Genomic DNA, 20,095 nt, shown 5'->3' on the forward strand with positions numbered 1-20,095 from the left:
ACTTTCTTTCCGGGAATCGAAATTTACAGCAGTTAGATTAGATTAGGATGGCTTAGGTTAGCTTAGGTCAGATTAATTTAGGCTAGGTTAGGTTAGGTTAAGTCAGGTGAAATTAGATCAGGTCAGATTGTTAGATTACTTAAGGTATAATTAGGTTGAGTAGGTTAGGTTAGGTCAAATTAGGTTAAATTAAAATAGGCTGTTAGATTAAGTTAGTTTGAGTTAGGTTAAATTAGGCAAGATCAGGTTAGGGAAGGTTAAATCAGAGTAGGTCAGGTCAGGTTAGGTTAGGCTAGGGTAGGTAAGGTCAGATTAGGTGTCTCTTGAATAAACAACTTTTCCAACTGCCTACAATTCGTCTGAACAAGTCACGCCGCAATGATAGCATGACACACCCCGGCGATCAAGCCCACACCCCCACACAGCTGCAAGTCACATCACACATCACTGACTCTCTTTGCCATCATGCATTTAGCAGACTGGTGCATGGTGAAGTTCCCAGTCCTTAGAAAATCATCTGCTGTACCGGGACTAATCTCAGTACCGGGATATCTGAAGAGGTACCATGGAGTTGCTTTAGTGATATTTCTCTTCCTTAATTTTCTCAAGCCACTGTGACTTACTCTCAGCTAAATAGAATCGTCTGGCATGAGCTGATATCCCAGAGTTTGCCACTAGAGATGACGCCATGCTTCGCTGTTTCTCACACCTGAAATAGATGGCGTTACTGAGCGTCGCTTCACTCCCACGCACCACGTCAACACCGAGTCCTCCTTACCCTCGCATTTCTTCATATTGAGGAAACACTTACGGCACATTGGCAACAGCGAGGGTGTTCGAATGACCTGTTGGCGGCTTTGTGGACGAATATTGGCACTAATACACAAAATACAACTCGCTAATTATCTCCACCTTTGTACACTGCTCTTCATACCTGTGTCTACAAAATGTGAAGGAGTGAGTGAAGGGAAAAAAATGGCACCTTAGTAGTGTGACCATTTTTTGTCCCTTACTTCAACCATGTAACAGGTCCGGCGGTCTAGTGGATTAAGGCGACCCATCTGGATGTGGCCCATAAGAGAAGCCGTGGGTTGATATGGCTTGCTGCTCACACAGTGCCCACATATGGGCGAGCTACTATAGTCCTTTACCTAACTTATGCCAGATTTTTGTCCTGGTGCAGCTTGTTTTACGGACCCCAGTAGCTGAGTAAGACAATGCTAAGGCTCTGGATTTTCATCATCGCGCTCCTTCATGACTGGCACCATGCACTAGTCTTATTCTCTTGTTACAGATAGTAGTAAATATGGAGAGATGGCAGTTTTTCGCCAAGTTAGAGTAAAATAGGTATAGTCGCTCATCTCAAACCTCCAGTCTCAGCTGCCTGTCCTCTGGCTGCAACGCCTTGTATAGGATGATAAAGAACTGGGTAAGGGATGGATGAATCTAAAACCGTCTGCATATCTTCACTGAGTCTTCCCTCACATATTCTCTTTTTTTTTCTTCTTCTTCTTCCTTCACCCTTAAAATATTATTAAATATATTAAAATTTACTGAAGAAGGATGTCTTTTTTTTTTTTACTTTTGTTCGTTTCAGTACTAATACAACCATTATTCAGATGTTTCGTGTTCGACCAAGTTCAGGTATGTGTTTTGTATGATCACAATAGGTCAGCTTCTCACAGTTGTGTATAATATATGCAGGTACTAGATATTCACTGATTTAATCATTGCATACCTGCCAGGGTGGTAATTATAATGCATGTGGGTCATTCGCACAGCCACCTAATTATAAACCCAGCTACTATCTGTGTACATGAGTTTAATATACTAACAATGTATTTGGTGAGAGGCAATTTAAATAAAACTAACAAGGTAATACATAACAAACAAACCTTAAACAGATTATTTTCCTACGCCATCATTGTAGAAGTAGTGTCACTGATCTCATAAAATATGTTTTCCAAATGAGTTGCAAATGACCTTGAGAGGCTGGTCACGAATAATCCAGTTCGTACATCCACTGGCAATCACCTCATCGCCTACCAAAAAAACCTGCAGGTCTGCTTTCCCTCTCAACCCCCGTGACGTCACTGCTTGGGTGGGGTTGTGGCTATATATAGGACGAACAGGCCTCGGAGGGTATCAGTTCCGATCCTGAGTTCCATTAGCCAACATGCTTCAGAAGGTGCGCTGACACAGGCACAGCAGCTACAGATGTCTGAGATGTTTTTCTACAATATCACGACCGCACAATTTTGTAGTTCCCCAAACCACTCTCTGTGCATATTTGATTATTTATAAAAGACAGATATTTGATGACAAAAACCCAAAATAAAAACGAATTTTCTCAATATAGCTGTAAAATACTGACTTGCCTGACAAAATATATCGTTGCAGGTAATTCTGGTGGCCCTGGTGGCCGTTGTCTTCGCTGACAGACTCCCCTCATACGGTCCTCCTGAGCCGTCCTACAGCCCTCCTGAACCATCATACAGACCCAGACCTTCCTACCGAGAGCCAGAACCCGTGGTAATACAACACTCACAGTAATTTGTCACACACAACTACTCATATTTAATTTTTTGAACACTAAGCTTAACTAAAAGTAGTCGTGTAAAATTCTTCCCCATATGGCTTATAAAATTTCCCTGATTGAGATAAACCAAGCTTTCTCTCTCTCTCTCTCTCTCTCTCTCTCTCTCTCTCTCTCTCTCTCTCTCTCTCTCTCTCTCTCTCTCTCTCTCTCTCACCTATGGAACCAATGGTGGCATGTCATACCATTTGAAACTGTCACGAAAACTGCCTTTCAGTGGTACCATAGGTTTTGGCCCCTCCCCCCAGAATGGTCAAATATAGCAGATAAACCCCAAACTTGTTTCCAATAGGCAAGAACAGAGCACCAAAACTTTGTTATGTTTTGTTTTGCTTTGCAACTATTAGACCATTCATGGCATGCACTTTATTTCGTTAAACTTTCATGATCACTACCTTCCAGTGGTGCCAGCTATTTTCCAAAAAGGAGCCAATAGTTAGCGAAATGTGAAAAAAAAAAAAAAAATTACTCTCTTGGAGACACTTCATGCTTGTGGTGTGGACGCCCATTTCTTCATTTCCAATTGATCATCACGACTCTAACTCCCTACCCAACTTCAGGGTCCTGCCCAGTACGACTTCCAATGGACTGTGAAGGACGACTACTCTGGCAACGACTACGGTCACCAGGAGAGTCGTGACGGCTACAACACCGACGGCTCCTACTACGTGGCGCTGCCCGACGGTCGCCTCCAGCGGGTGACTTACTACGTCAACGGCGACTCTGGCTACATCGCCCAGGTCGAGTACGAGGGCGAGGCGCAGTACCCCAGATACGACCCAGCCCCGTCCTACAGACCCGCACCAGCACCCACCTACCAACAACCACGACCATCCTATGGATAAGTTATAGACTGGCTCCTCAAACAATGTAGTCTTAAGTACCGGTACCTGTACAGAACTATTTTAATAAAGCGTATGAAAGAAATAGTAAAAATTCTAAGCTATTTATGTCTATTCCTAACTAGTTTACTCTACTCTAATCACTTCACCTTTCCTTGTTTCCTCACATACCCAGTCCCAAAACTTATTCTAAACTCTCCTTCTGTCACAGTCGCGGAAAATAAAGTACCTTAACGTGCAGTGAGGAGACAAGAGTGGCAGAAAATTTTATCACCCTCGAGTACTTCATCTTATATTTCAGTGCCATGACATCATATGACAGCTCCTTACAGGCTTGGTTGAACTCTGAACCTATTATTCACATTGCTTCAACTGATTAAAGTGAATTATTAAACACAAACTCTAATTTAAATTTTAGTTGAAGATAACGAATGAACCGTTTGTGGCATAACTCGTTTTTTTTATTTTTTTATGCGAGGAAGAAGGAACCAAAGGCCATGAGCCCGCAGTAACAGTTCCCTCCAAGAGAAAAACAAAATACAATAGAGAGCCAAATTCAAGATCCGATCATTTTGAGATGCCTGGACACACTACGTTTGAAAGACTGGAGATCATAGGCAGCAGGAAATACAGACAGAGGGAGACAGTTCCAGAGCTGACCTGTTGCATAAATGAAAGACTGGGAGTAACGGTTAACTCTTGCATTAGAGAGTTGGACAGAAAAGGGATGAGAGTTTGCTGCCAGACGGGTGCTACGCGCCCGTCGTAGAGGTGGAGGAATGCAAGCAGACAGTTCAGAGGAGCAGTGACCATTAAAGTAGCGATAGAAAAGAGATAAAGATGCAACAGTGCGGCAAAGAGACAGAGGTTGAAGGGAGTCAGTAAGAAGAGGAGAGTTAATGAGACGAAAAGCCTTTGACTCCACCCTATTGAGAAGAGCTGTATGTGGGGAGCCTCCCCACACATGAGAGTTGTACTCCACACAGGGGGGGATAAAACCCCTGTATAGAGTCAACAATTGTGCAGGGGTAAAGAAAGAGCGGAGTCGGCTTAGCACACCCAATCTCTTGGAAGCAGATTTTACAAGAGATGTAATATGATCTTTTCAAGATAAGTCCCGAGTAAATGAAACCCCAAGCATGTTCAAGGATGATGCAGGATTAAGCTGAATATTATTAAACATTAGTGGGTATACCTGTGGAAGATTTTGTAGGGTTGATAGGTGTAAGAACTGAGTCTTAGATGCATTAAAGACAACCATATTATTTTTACCCCAGTCAGAGATATGAGCCAAGTCAGACATTAGGTGTGCCATAGCCTCATCCCTTGTTTCTTGAAGTAACTGTTGAGATGGGCGTTGCGGGAACCGAATGGAAAGGTGAAGGGTGGAGTCATCAGCGTATGAGTGGATAGGGTTAGATGTACAGCTTAGAAGATCATTGATGAATAAAAGGAAGAGAGTTGGTGATAGGACAGAGCCCTGAGGAACACCACTGTTGATAGATCTAGGAGAAGAACGATGGCTGTCTACAACAGCGGCTATAGAACGACCAGAAAGGAAGCTAGCGATGAAGGCACAGATAGAGGGATAGAAACCGTAGGAGGGCAGTTTGGAAATTAAAGATTTATGCCAGACTCGATCGAAAGCCTTTGAGATGTCAAGTGCAATGGCAAAGCTTTCGCCAAAGTCCCGAAAGGAGGATGACCAGGAGTCTGAAAGGTAGGTGAGAAGATCGCCAGTGGAGCGTCCCTGACGGAACCCATACTGACGATCAGAAAGAAGGTTGTGATAGGAAAGATGCCTTAAAATTTTTCTATTAAGAATTGACTCGAAAACTTTTGAAATACAGGACGTTAAAGCAATTGGACGATAGTTGGAGGGTTGGGAGTGGTCACCCTTCTTTGGGACTGGCTGAATGAGAGCAAACTTCCAGCAAGAAGGAAAGGTACAAGTTGACAGACAAAGGCGAAATAGTTTGCCTAAGCAGGGTGTAAGCACAGAAGCACAGTTCTTGAGAACAACAGGAGGGACCCCATCAGGCCCATATGCCTTGTTAGTACTCCGATAAAACTGTTAATTATTTTCATTTATTTATTTATTTATTTGTTAGTTATTCATTCTTGCCACCAGATGATGTTATTCAGCTGAAGGATTACCTCTCTTACTGAAGGGCAATTGAAGGTTGTGTCTAACCCCTTCAGTTCGAAAAGTCTCTTCTAAGCTGAATGAAACCGTCTGATGGGAACAATACTTAAATACAAGTAATAAGATAATGGAGAAAGACTGAGATTAGTGTCTGGGAAAATGAAAATGAAGAAGATGGTGGCGGGAGGAACACTAAAGAATGTTCAAATCTCCCACTAACACACTTCCCTCGTAGTCACAGTTACCATTACGAGCATACATCTATACAATACACAAAGAAAGTGGACATGAATTGATGACACCGTAGCTGAGAGAGTGAGGTACCCTTGGCCCAGCGTGGTTCAAGTGGCGTTGTGGAAGAAGTTGCCTCACTTACGTTAGGTTCTATTTCGTGCACATAAAACTCTCTTAGGCTCTTGTGACTCACTCTTAGCTGAATATAATATTTTGACGTGACTAAGAATAGAAGAATTGTCCTTTTTACGTTGCTGCTGTTACTGTTGCTATTGTCGTCCAAGGTTCATAGAAAAAGTCAGCTCGATGGATTTCAGGCTGAAATTGTCCTTCTGCAGTTCACCATCCTCCTTTCAGCTGAGAGGGGGAGGGAAAGAGACTGAATAACGGGGCAGCAGAGGTTATATCAGTGCCACCACGTGAAGGCGTCCCTCTCCAGCATTTGTCCCATTAATAAGGTTACCCTAGGCAGTTTCAACCTTTTAAAGACTAGAATTTCACTGAGCATAATATTCTTGCGTTAACCTGTGCTTAATAACCTGATGCATCTGTACAAAGGGAGAGAGTCAACTTGGCAGAGATGTTCGTCCTTTTCCAGTTTATTTCCTGTAGCTCAGCGATAGCATGATACTAGACCACAGCCCTACATCGTTTTCTGCAGCACGTCTTCGTGACTAGTACTACTGCTAATGTGTTGCCATAGTTCAGCATTCAAGACAAAGAGAGGTCAGTTTTAGGCCTAGTTAAAGTGAACAGAATATTGACTCCTCGCCAACATTTAAAAAACAGACGTGGAAAGAAAGTGACTCGAACCTGTTATTAAATGGTTGGTTCTGCAGTGGATATGACCTCTTGAGTAAGATGACGTATTTCTTGCTATACTCAGGCCACCACCAGACGATTTTATTCAACTTACGGCAGATCTCGTACGGTGAAGGGGGTTAACCAATTATCTAACCACACCAGTTCCGAAAGGTCCCCCTAAGCTGACTGCAAACCCACGCTAATTGCAAGAATGAATGAAACGCAAAGAATTCGAGCCCAGAGTTGCAGAAGGAAAACATCTCTCGGTAGCCTATGCCTACGACAAGCCTTGCACACGAACTCGCCATTCAACCTCCATGACATGGTTCATTTGAGGTTGAAATGAGACTAAACTAAATCGACCCCATATGACCTGACTTTTGATCCCTTGACCATGCTGACTAAATCAGTTCATCGTCCCTTCATTTTGTATCACTGACAAAAGTTTGGTCCAAATCCGCCCAGGGGTTCAGGAGATATCGCGCCCTCATCCATATGACCTTGACCTTTGGCCTCTTGATCTTGTTGGTCTAATCAGTTTATCGTCCCTTCATACTCTAACACTGGCAAAAGTTTGGTCGAAATCCGCCACTGGGTTTAGGAGATATCGCGCCCAAACCCATATGACCTTGACCTGACCCTTTTACCTTGCTGGGCTAAACAGTTCATCTTCCCCTCATACTCTGTCACTGACAAAAGTTTGGTCGAAATTTGTCAAGGGGTTCTGGAGATATTGTACCCACAAAGATAAACTAAGTCAACACATAAGACCTTGACCTTTAACCCTCTTGGCCTAGATGACCTAATCAGTTCATCATCTCATACGGCATCACTAACAAAAGTTTGGTGGAAATTCGTCAACGGGTTCAGGAGATATCGCACCCAGAAAAGTGTTACAGGTGCAGGCACGAAACAATACACGATGGGACGGACAGACCAATCACTTCATAACTCCACCACAGGTGGCTGGAGGTATGAATATAAAAGGCGTCCCCGAACAGAAGGGATGAAAGGGGTAGATATAATTAATCCGTTTAAGTGCCAAAGAAGATTATTACTACAAAGAGAAAATACAAATTTTGGTACCACATACTGTGGTGTCCTCAAGGGCATTTCCATAGTGCTGATAAAACTGGCTAAGGCTGCCTTAAACCCAGACTCCTAACCAACTGTTATAGTCGGTTTGTTTTTCATCTGACGGAACTGGCCCACTTCTACAACATGAATCCTATTGAAACTCGTGGTTGCAGAAAATTCGATGAACTTTAGTTATGAGATAGGAATGAGTCTCCTTGGTTGTTAATCAGATCGAGCCCCCTAGTCAAACTACACCTGGTCATCAGCTGAGCTACCTGGAAACGGTTAGGGATCTTCGTCAGGTTAGAATACGATCGTATTCTAAGTGACTTTGAAAACTTTGTAACTCCCTCCCTTAGCGATTTACTCTTCAAATTAAACCTCCGTATCCTTTTGTATGCTGTTACTGTAAAATATCGATATTAAAACGACTTAATCAGAATCTATAAATGTTAAAATGTATAATGCAAAATAAATCACTAACGAATTGGTGCTACGAAGCCTCTTGTACCACTTAGAAAATAGCCCATAAGACACTGTAATGGGCAGTGTGGCTAGTGCTTCATTGCTTCTACTTAATGCTACAAGTGTGACCTCTGCCGGGATGTGAGGTAACGCATGCTTAGAGTGAAAGCAGCATGGCGAGTGTGTGTAACTGGGCGTGGAGGAGACGTTTTCTATGTGTTAAAGAAAACTGATTATTGGGTGAACTGTTCTTGGGGGAATTTTGATGGGATAAATTGGCGTTTGGTTTTATTTGTCCTATGTTGTAATACATCTTTTTTTTTTTTTTTTTTTTGCTTACTTGTTTGTTATGTCACGTAAAAAGTAAGTGATTAATTTCTTTAATAACGAGACGTATTTTATTGATCTATTTTTCCTATCTACAAATGATTTTATAAAACTTCATTGAGACCTCCGGTAGTGAAGATGTAAATGACAACTGTGACTAACTTCTCTAGTTCTAAAAGTCCTTCCATAGCTGAATATACTCGTCTGGATACATATTAGAGAGAGAGAGAGAGAGAGAGAGAGAGAGAGAGGCGTTGATCAAAAAGCACAGCAGCAGTAATAGGAATGGCTCCAGGTGGCTCAGTTCATTATAAAACCCCATGAGGCCGAGGTCGTCATGACTATTTATTTAATTCTTGCTACTCATGATGAGTCTACTTTAACCCGGGTAATCCTCTCAAAGTTAAAGTGATAGGAACAATCTCCATCAAAATCCTCTACTAAGAAAGGCGGTGCTGGAAAGGGACGCCTTCATGTGGTAGCGCCGATATGACCGGGCATTGGCGCTGCCTGGTTATAAAAACTCCCCCTCAACATTCCCCCATCCCCCGGAAAGAGAATGGTGAACTGCGGAAGAAAACCAACTAGGGCCTGCAGTCCACATGGTTCACGTTCAGATGAGCCTGGGGGTACTACGACTACGGCCTCAGTACTAAAGTTCTCCTCCACCCATCTACAGCCCTCCTGCCCCGTCCTGGAGCTTCCCAAAGCCCTCTTACCGTAAGCCAAAGCCCGTGGTAAGAACCAACAAAACAATTTCACCGCATTAAATGTCTTCAATTATACCACTCATTCACATAATTATAAGGGTTCATACATAATAAGTGTATTTCACTATTCTGGTAATTCTTGCTCTTTCCTCATTCTCCTTCCCCCCCTAATCTTCACTCTTCATTCACTCTCCCTGCCTCTCACCCACCCAGAGGTCTCCCAGGTACGACTTCAAGTGGGCTGTGAAGGACGACTACTCCGGTAACGACTTCGGTCATCAGGAGAGTCATGACGGCTACGACACCCAGGGCTCCTACTACGTGGCGCTGCCCGACGGTCGCCTCCAGAGGGTCTCCTACACCGTCAGCGGCGACTCCGGCTACCTGGCGCAGGTCGAGTACGAGGGCGAGGCCCAGTACCCTCAGCAGTCCTACACGCCCTCCCCGACCTACCAACAGCCACGACCTTCCTATGAATAAACCCTTGACTGATTCTCGAATTATGTAATATAAAATGTTCAGAGATTCTATTTTATTTTAAAAATACACAAAAAAAAGTTATGTTTATTTTCCTCTCTCAGTCGAAGTATTATTTAGACATTAGCAGCATCTTATTCAATGTTATATTTCTCTACATACAAAGCAGCTCTCGTTGGACGTAAGAGAATTTTAAATTTTTTAATCTGGTTAACATCCGGTTTTTTTTTTTTTTTTGAGATTAAGGTTAAGGATCCTCCTTGCCTTCAGATATATCTATATCTCTATCTATCTATCTATCTATCCACTATATCTATCTGTTTATCTGTCTATATATATACATATATACATACAGTACATACAATCATATACAGTATAATCTCAACTGATATATGGGGTTTAAGTGGATGTCTTATTTCATTCAGTCAGGGAAAACTCATGGCATTCTGAGTGATAATCAGGACAATTAAGAGTTCACAATTCTTTGAGTTTCATTCAGGCATGAAGAAGTTCATTCAAATTCCATAAAAACTAATGCTCCAAAGCGAAATCGCGGTTCTTATTGGACAAAGACTTAGCTGCTCGATAAGGCCGCGAGGCTGTTGTGGAAGATGAGCAATTTAAAAAAAACACACATCAAGTATCCGTAAGGCTGAGTCTGACAGCAGCTTCAACAACACTGAAGAGTCTGGAATAAACTATTTGGCGCCTTCCACAGAAGAGGGCAAAGAAGCCAAATTGATTCTAGCAGCAGTAATTGCAACGATATTCTCATCTGAATGTGACCCCAGTGGACTGAAGGCCTATGCTCCTCTTCTGCAGAACATCATCCTCTTTTCAGAAAACAGTGAAGTAACTGAGAGACGCTTGTAAAACCACGCAGTTGAGACCCCTGGGTGTATGAAAGCGACCACGTGAAGGCTTCCCTCTCCAGCATCCAAACAGAGGGCAAAGCAATATAACGCCAGCCTCCATACATCCCACACCATGACAGTCATACCACGCCCACTTTGCTTAATGTTTAACCTGAGGCTTATAAGTAGTTGTAGTAGTAGTGCAGATGCAGTAGTATCGGTAGTGGTAGCTGTAGTAGTAGTAATGGTAGTAGTAGTGGTGGTAGCAGTTGTTGTTGTTGCTATTGTTGTTGTTGTTGTTGCGGTGGTGGTGGTGGTGGTGGTGGCAGCAGCAGCAGTAATGTTAGTAGTAGTAGTAGCAGTAGTAGTGTCAATAGTAGTAGTGGTAATAGTAGTAGCAGCAGCAGTAGCAGCAGAAATAATAGTAACGGTAGTACCAACAGCAGCAGCAACAGTTGTAGCTGTAGTAGCAGTAGAAGTAGTAGTAGCAGTGGCAGTAACATCCGTAGGAGTACTATTAGACAACTACTAGTACTCTTACTACTAATACTACTAGTAGTAGTAATAGTAGAAGCAGTAGTCGTAGTAGTAGTGGTAACAGTAACAATAACAGTAGCAGCCGTAGGAGTACTTGTAGTAGTAATAGTAGTAGCAGCAGTAGTAGAAATAGTAGTAGTACCACCACCATCACCAGTATTTTTAGTAATTTCTTAATATCAGTGTGGTACTCAAAGGAAAGTGGCTGGTCCAGGCTGGGCTAGAAAACAAAGTGATTATTTGAATTTCATTAAAGCACTGTTTCCTTTCCAGTAGTCCCACCAGGTTATAAAAACCACCGCCAAAACCGGTGCACCAGCCCTGAATGAGACAGCTTACCATGTATCAGCGACAAAGTGGTGATAAGTGAAAGTGTACATCAATCAGAAGGGCTGGGTCACAAGGAACGGGTTTCAAATTCATGTCCTAAATCAGACACAAAAGCAAATCACTGCCTGGGTGATAATATGCACACCCAACACCGTCATCAGTACAGAACCGCGTCATTCTGTGGGTCGTCGTATGTCCATCCTCGGCACCGCTTATATCATGGCTCACCCCCACAAATACTCTAGCATCTTTTGCAGGCTTCAGTTCATCGTCGTTCTCGTTGGCACAGAGTGAAGGAAGCAGTACAATGTCTCGCCTATGGGACAGAAGACAGAACGAGGAATCACTAGTACTCCTTGCACATCCTCCAGTCTCTGAAGTCAGCAAAGTTACAGGTGTTGGGATGACCTACAATGCGTGGAACAACAGCACAGTAATTGCAGAGATTCATTGTTTATTTTCTTTATATAATTATTCTCTTTTTTCCCCCAGAACCCCGTCTTCGCCCAAGGAAATGATTACGGAATTGATGTGGAATCGTTAACCACAGATGATCGGACACATTAAAAAAGGGAAAATGGTAATGGTATTAACTAAGGCCTGACATTTTAACGTCCTCCTCTAAAGGAAACTACTCGTCTCTTTGTGTGTGTGTGTGTGTGTGTGTGTGTGTGTGTAGAGTAGATAGATATTTAGATACATGAACAGATAAATAGGTAAATAAATAGATTGATAGGCAGGTAAAAATATATACAGAGAGAGAGAGAGAGAGAGAGAGAGAGAGAAAGAAAGAGAGAGAGAGAGGAGGGGAGGGGAGAAAGAAATGTAAATAACTACTAGTTAATTACGCATATATCGTGGTTACTAATGTGCCTGGCAAGCACGTATAGCGATTAAAGTAGCCTACTTTCACATAGTAGTCATGGCCAACAGCATTATGCCGTTAGAAAATGAGGGTTGATAGTTTGCAACACCGTGTATACGATAAGGATGGTGCGTATTAATACCCAAACGGTGGCAAGTGAAGCATCTGCTGTGCTTAAGAGAACGGCTGAGAATCAGGCAATGAAAAAATCAACAAATGAAAGTAATGCCGATGACATTATGGAAGAAAAAAAATACATCATTCAGCCAATTAACGTATTTATGATGACCTCACTACAATGTATCTGCAACAGGAGTATCACGACCTTGTCTGACCAATGATGAGCACAGCTATGGCCACCACTGCCACACCTACTGACCTGCTTCAAGTCGCATCTTGAACAACAACTCTTGCCTCTCGACTCCCCACAGGCCTTGTTGCATCATTGCCTGGGTTGGCCGCTCCTATAAAAGGGACTCGAGAACTGATACAGGCATCAGTTCAGACCATCTACTCCAACTATCAACATGTTCTGCAAGGTCTGTTGACCAAGTCACAACAACACATAATCAGTTCCACAGTTTCACAAATATTCTCTGGTATATGGTGTTTATCTTTCATAATATGATATACGTAGAAGAAACAACCCTTCTCAACATCCAGTGATGGTTCTCACATTACAGGTTGTACTTATGGCCCTGGTGGCCGTGACTGCCGCTGAGAGACTCCCTCAGTCCTACGGTCCTCCTCCACCCACCTACAGCCCTCCTGCCCCGTCCTACAGCGCCCCAAGACCTTCCTACCGTGAGCCAGAGCCCGTGGTAAGACCTAACAAAACAACTTCAATGTCTTAAATGTTTTCAGTTATACCACTCCATCAGAAACATGAGTTCTTATGTAATACCCATATACCGCTATTCCAGTTACTCTTGCTGTCTTTTCTTGTTTCCTTCCTTCTTACTCTTCACTCCTCATTCATTCTCCCTCCTCCCACCCACACAGAGCCCTCCCAGGTACGACTTCAACTGGGCTGTGAAGGACGACTACTCCGGTAACGACTTCGGTCATCAGGAGAGTCGTGACGGCTACGACACCCAGGGCTCCTACTACGTGGCGCTGCCCGACGGTCGCCTCCAGAGGGTCTCCTACACCGTCAGCGGTGACTCCGGCTACCTGGCGCAGGTCGAGTACGAGGGCGAGGCCCAGTACCCTCAGCAGTCCTACACGCCCGCCCAGACCTACCAACAGCCACGACCTTCCTACGGTTAAACCTTTGACTGATTCCCGACCTATGTATGCCTAAACTGTTGACTGATTCCCGAACTGTGTAATAATACGAAATGTACAGAGCTTCTATTATATTTTAGAAAGATATACACAAAAGATTTAAAAAATAAATGTTTTTCATTCCTCTAATTCTAAGCATTATTTAGATATCAGCAGCATCTCATCGAATTTTATATATGATTTCTCTACATACGAAGCAACTGTCTGAACGTGACAGAATTATAAATTTTCCCTTTTGGTTACACCAGGCATTTTGTTTTTAATTTCTTAAGGTTAACGAACCTCTTCGCTTTCGGAAGCGTATATACTGTAAATACACACACACACGCACGCACACACACACACACACACACACACACACACACACACACACACACACACACAAATATATATATATATATATATATATATATATATATATATATATATATATATATATATATATATATATATTTATATATCTTGAGTGATATTTGGGTTTTGAGTAACTGCGTCATATCATTCGGTCAGGGAAAACTTGGCACTCAGATAAAAAGGCCACTTAAGGAATCAACAGTTCCTTGAGTTTCCTTTATGCATTAAGGTGTTCACGCAGATTCCATAAAAACTAGTGGGTCCGTCCGCCTTGCACCTGCGTCATGCTGGCAGATCTGTCAGAGCAACAACAGTGCGGATGGCCTGTGATTGTCCTGACTGAACTAACTAGAAACGAAGAACAAAATGGTCAGCACAGCTCATTTTAAGTACGGTTACATCTAAACTCCTTGGTTATAATTATCATCTATGTCCGAACGCGTTCAGATTAGGTGTGCCAAGTCGACTCTGTCCCTTCTTTACCCTGTCACAGCTGCTGACGTTATATATGGGTTTTATTCGCCCCTGTGTAGAGTACAGCCCTCATTTGGAGGGGCTCCCCACATACAAATCTTCTTAACAGGGTGTAGTCGAAGGCTTTTCGTCTCATCAACTCTCTTCATCTTGCTGACTCCCTCCAACCTCTGCCTCTTGGACACGTAGTTGCATCTTTATCTCATTTCTATTATTATTTCAATGGTCACTGCACTTTTGAAATGTATACTTTCATTTCTTCTCCATTAAGGAGGCGCGTAGCACCCGTCTGGTAGCAAACTCTTACCCTTTTTTTGTCTGGCTCTCTAATGCAAGCGTTAATAGATATTCCCAGTCTTTCATGCTTGCAGCAAGTCAACTCTGGAACTGTCTTCCTCTGTCTGCATTTCCTTTTGCCTATGACCTCCAGTCTTTTGAAAGCAGGCTTTTAAATTCAATCTGCCAAGGCATCTTGATATTGATTTTGATTTTTTTTCCTTGAAGGGAACAATCTTACTTACTTCTCAGCCTTGCTTTCATTCTAATTTGTATAGATTAAATAATTTTCGTTAATTAAGATCCAGTCATTCTGTTTTGGTTCAGTAATGTCGGTTCAGGTGTATTAATGTCCAGTTAGGTTCATTCAGGCAGGATGAAGTTCATTCAGGTCCTTCACACACAGTCTGCCTGTCAGATCAGTTAGGGTTCATTCTTAACCAGTTGGGTTCATTAAAGTTCACTAATGCCACTTCAGGTATAATCAGGCCCATCACATGTATTCAATTATCAGATTATTGCCATGTCATTTTAGGTCAACTCAGGTCCAGTTAGGTAATTTAGAGCCGTCACAGCCAATACTGCGTATTCAGATCACATCAGGTCCAACTACTTTCATGCAGACCTTCTGTGATTAATTACAGTTCATTTCAACCATGTTAAGACTCACACACATCAAGTCAGAACCATTATAGATAATTTAGGTTCTTTCAGGTACCTTTACATCCATTAATATGATTTTATTCACTTTAGAGAGCTTCAGGTCACACCTATGATGGCGTTTGCAAAACATATGCTCTATCATTGCACTAATTTTTATATACAAAGCGAGGAATGCCGAGGGGAAGATAGGTATATGTTGTGATGATGGGCGTTGAAGGTAGACTGGTACTGTGCGAGTCAGAGGCGGGGGAGCAAAAACAGGTGGGGTGGGCAGAAGTGGGTGGTGTGGGTGATATGAAGTAGGATGATGGTGGGTGGTGGGGTCGAGTGGGACAAGTACACACTATGGAGATGGACGTTGTATAAGGGATAAAAAAAAAAATAAAAAGGGAGTTGGTGGGTTGAGGGCAGAGGGGAGAACAGGTAAGGATGATGGTGAGTGCTATGGCGGAGTGGAGATACAACAGATTAGGGAGATGGGGGATATAGATTGATAAGTGTGGACGGGGAAACGGCTTAATTTAAAACTTCATCCAAGCAAAACAAGAACAAGAAAGGTTACCATTCATGGTTCCCTATGAGCAAAAAAAAAAAAAAAAAATCCCTGAGAGATATACTAGAACGCTACAGTCTTGCTTGTCTTAATATGTTAAGATTTTAACCTAGCTACGAGACACTCCTTAATAATTATATATATATATATATATATATATATATATATATATATATATATATATATATATATATATATATATATATATATATTTATATATTTATATATTTATATATATCTATCCATCGATAGATAGATAGATAGATATACATTATATATATATATCAATCGATAGATAGAGAGATAGATATACATATATATATATATATATATATATATATATATATATATATATATATATATATATATATATATATATATAAGACACACATATCCCCAGAATGTCGGGTTTAGAAATCAGGAGACAAAATAGTCACCATCAAACTAACAACATTACGCAACCAGCACTATAAATCTATATTCTATCAGAATTTCTACTTCACCTTCTCTGGCCTCTTCCCTCCAACCACGCTACACACACACACACACACACACACACACACACACACACATACATGAAACTGCAACCTCAATACTACAATGAAAAAACAAGCTACACATATAAATACCAGTGAGTTACTCCCATTACTCTATAATCAGCAGTAGCAAAATTTCCTAAAGAACCCCCTATTGATAATCAGTTGATTTTCAGGTTCACTGTAGAGCCCCGAGCCAACTAGCGATGTACATGAACTGAAGCCAAGGAAGCAATAATGTCTAGAATACTGATAACTCCATGTATCTGATGATTTTCGAAAACGCAACAATATCATCATCTTATTTGTTTATGCATATCCTGAAGACGGTATATATTAGGTAAAAGACACACAAGTTGCAGGTACCCTGGACTGGTTAACTGATATATTGATTTTCCTCACGTTAGCACACTATGTTGTCAATATCTTTCAATGAAACTGCCAAGATTTATTGTAAAATCACAAAATATTCTACATGCCTTGGGCAATAATTACTATTCACAATTCATAACGTCGCCTCCGCTACTGTGATGTGGAATTAAGTGAATGTCTTGTAATTTTGACTACAATGAGAAGAAACATCCAAACGAGAGAAGCATGTAATGGCAATAGACAGTTTACGAATATGTTTTAAGATGACTCCCGATAAAGTGAAGTCAGAATGTCATGATGTTTGTGGGATGTCATGGTCGCGTCTCGATCGGCTGATTCATCAAATGAGAAAACAAGTAATAAACTCAGAGAAACTGTAAGAAACACCAGTGATAATGAGACTGAATAGAGACTAAAGTAGGAAAATAGGCGAAGGTCAGTGGACAGTTAAAGTGAAAAGCGATACAAAAAAAATATTTGAAGTGTGTGAAGATGTGTAAGCCGAGAAATCAACCAAGGTATCTCGTCGTTGTCCAAAAACTGCATCGTCTAAAGTAATGATGGGGCCACTTAAGGGTATTTAACTTTTCGTTATATGCAACACACTTAAAAAATTCTGCCCCTTGGCCCTAACCATTCTAGCAAAAGTCGGCATAAACCCTCAAGACTTTCTAGCGCTAATGAAATAAGAGAGAGGAAATGCCTGTCTGAGCTGAAAGGGGAAAAGCAAAATGCCCTGGAGAATAGAAGAGTATTTGACCACAGCCATAATACAGGCGGTCTTTGTTATTAAATGTCTTTCTGGAAGTCATGCATTTTCATTTTCATATTTTGCTGGGTGTTCTGGAAGATCAGAATTAACTTAACACAGATATCGATACCTTCCTTTCTTTCTTATATTCTTTCAGAATTAATTTCTTTATCAATCGATGAGAAATCAATGAAACCGGTAAATGTTATTTTTGTTCATTCATCCAGCCAGTCATCATCCAATCCTCTATTGCTCCGTTAGGAACGTAGAGGCCCGGGGCTAGGCTACTCATTTCATATATGTAAGGCAAGAATGACAAATCTCTGGACCCTGAGCGATACTGTTTGCATTACATTACCGTTCCTTGGATTTAAAACCATTATGAGCCACATCCAGATGGAGCATCTTAAACCAGCAGACCTCCAGACGTCTGTTTGCTGGTTATGTAGTTGCCATGCAACATATCAGATAAATACATTTGGGTTGTCACTCAGTGTAGAGTCAGCTCAAGGCAGCACTACGGTACAAGAGAATACACCTCCACCTACCTCATAACTATTATGTATTCACGTCTCATACAATCTGATCAAAATAAACTGCTAAGTAATTAACTGAACAGGTCATACTGACCTTGCCAGACGAATCGTATGTACAAAGCTACAATCACCACACCAACCATCCTGTTTGTAGGCAGGGCTTCTTAAGAGAAAAAAAAAATGAACTTTTTCATTTTTAGTACTAATGCAAGTCAGTCTTTCTTTTTATCGCGTTGTGATTATTTATGAAAGCTTTCCACACGGATTTGGTTATCATAAGATAAATCAATAAATGGTGACACAGATACACTATTCATACCCGGTGAAAAATCATCGGCAGCAGACTCGTCTTCGTATCGATTCTTCGGTAGCAAAGATGTCATCCTGTTAGAGAATGTTGATACAGTTTTTACAGTCAGAGCAAACAATATACGAGTTGCGCAAAGTATCACAACACTGACTAATACGAAGATAGACAACAACACAATATACAGTACATCTCAGTTCTGACTCCTTCACCGAAGGGATGGTATATATAATGGAGATTACTTAAGAATATTGTTCCGTGTCCTAAATAACATAAAAAAAATAAATAAATCTTCAGGAGGAAAACTTAGAGAAAAATATGGATTCTTTCTGAAAGTTCAGAAAAATTACTGAAACAAAAATATAAATTCCTTCTGACAGTTCGTCAGGGATGCTTCAAATTTGGTGGGGAACGAGAAGAGGCACAGCTGTGCTATCAGAGTTAGAGCATACGAGATTTACTTGTACTCAACATGAACATAGATGAATGAAAATAAACATTGCTATAATAGTCTTATACCTAAGTAGAAAAACTAATTGTCAGCTGGAGGCATGGAGGTGACCTCAGCCGGCGGGTCATGACTAAGCCACCCCAGTTACCCCATCTGTTGGGTCCCTGGTATTGGCCACGCCTCTCCTCCCATCCCAGCCTTGGCTGTGTCAGCTTCCAGTCCGGGTCACTCCTATATAAGGGACGCGAGAGCCAACCACGGCATCAGTCCCGATCCTCTGCTTCAGCCACCAACATGCTCTGTCAGGTGCGCTGATGCTGCATGTCCAAAAAATATCTTTCACAACACTTCACTCTAATTGAAGCCTTTATCTTTTGCTATCATTTATCACTGTTGCTCGTATCTTGATTAGCACATTTTATTCTACTACAAAATTATGATTCAAATATACAACATTAATCGATTAATATATAATTTCAGGTTATTCTTGTGGCCCTGGTGGCCGTGACTGCTGCTGAGAGACTCCCTCAGTCCTACGGTCCTCCTCAACCCACCTACAGTCCTCCTGCCCCGTCCTACAGCGCCCCAAGACCTTCCTACCGTGAGCCAGAGCCCGTGGTAAGACCTAACAACACAACGTCACTGCCTTAAATGTTCTCAATTTTACCACTCAACCAGAAACATGGGTTCATGTGTAATATATGTGTACCGCCATTCTAGTTACTCTTGCTGTCTTTTCTCTTTTCCTCCCTTCTTAATCTTCACTCCTTGTTCATTCTCCCTACCTATCACCCACACAGAGTCCTCCCAGGTACGACTTCAACTGGGCTGTGAAGGACGACTACTCCGGTAACGACTTCGGTCATCAGGAGAGTCGTGACGGCTACGACACCCAGGGCTCCTACTACGTGGCGCTGCCCGACGGTCGCCTCCAGAGGGTCTCCTACACCGTCAGCGGTGACTCCGGCTACCTGGCGCAGGTCGACTACGAAGGCGAGGCCCAGTACCCTCAGCAGTCCTACACGCCCGCCCCGACCTACCAACAGCCACGACCTTCCTATGGATAAACCCTTGACTGATTCTGGAACTGTGTATTTGTACACTGATGACTGTTTCTCGAACTATGCAACAGTATGAAATGTGCAGACCTTCTATTTTATTATAAAATGCACACCAAACCAATACCTTTCTTTCATGTCCTTTCTTTGTCTAAGTATTTTTCAAGTATCAATAGTCTTCCTTTTTTTATACTTCTTATCTCAGACAACTCT

At 41.9% G+C, this 20,095-nt stretch overlaps 2 protein-coding genes and 1 pseudogene across 2 annotated transcripts; all 3 read left to right on the plus strand.

Moving 5' to 3' along the window:
* Positions 1-2,176: 2,176 nt before the first annotated feature.
* On the plus strand, positions 2,177-3,441 carry LOC145392034 (uncharacterized; annotated as a pseudogene).
* Positions 3,442-9,390: 5,949 nt separating this feature from the next.
* Positions 9,391-9,681, plus strand: LOC145392035 (cuticle protein 19.8-like; the record flags this gene model as incomplete). The annotated part of the gene is made up of 1 exon (XM_080266495.1): positions 9,391-9,681. A coding segment is annotated over one exon (291 nt), but the record flags the coding sequence as incomplete, so codon positions are not given.
* Positions 9,682-12,929: 3,248 nt separating this feature from the next.
* On the plus strand, positions 12,930-19,891 carry LOC145392239 (uncharacterized). Its single transcript, XM_080266703.1, has 4 exons — positions 12,930-13,085; positions 13,267-13,531; positions 19,366-19,440; positions 19,605-19,891. The coding sequence occupies exons 1-4, from the start codon at positions 12,930-12,932 to the stop codon at positions 19,889-19,891; spliced, it is 783 nt and encodes a 260-aa protein (XP_080122829.1).
* Positions 19,892-20,095: the final 204 nt, after the last annotated feature.

The sequence above is a fragment of the Coenobita brevimanus genome, chromosome 21 (genome assembly GCF_032717465.1).
Source record: "Coenobita brevimanus isolate Jiangsu-jjx chromosome 21, ASM3271746v2, whole genome shotgun sequence".
Taxonomy (NCBI): Eukaryota; Metazoa; Arthropoda; class Malacostraca; order Decapoda; family Coenobitidae; genus Coenobita; species Coenobita brevimanus.

Excerpts from the sequence above, each read along its gene's own strand:
- LOC145392239 (XM_080266703.1), top strand. The coding sequence starts at position 12,930 with ATGGTTCTCACATTACAGGTTGTACTTATGGCCCTGGTGGCCGTGACT. Across the intron at positions 13,086-13,266 it reads ACCGTGAGCCAGAGCCCGTG|AGCCCTCCCAGGTACGACTT; the intron begins GTAAGACCTAAC and ends CCACCCACACAG. Across the intron at positions 13,532-19,365 it reads GCCACGACCTTCCTACGGTT|CTCCTCAACCCACCTACAGT; the intron begins AAACCTTTGACT and ends AGTCCTACGGTC.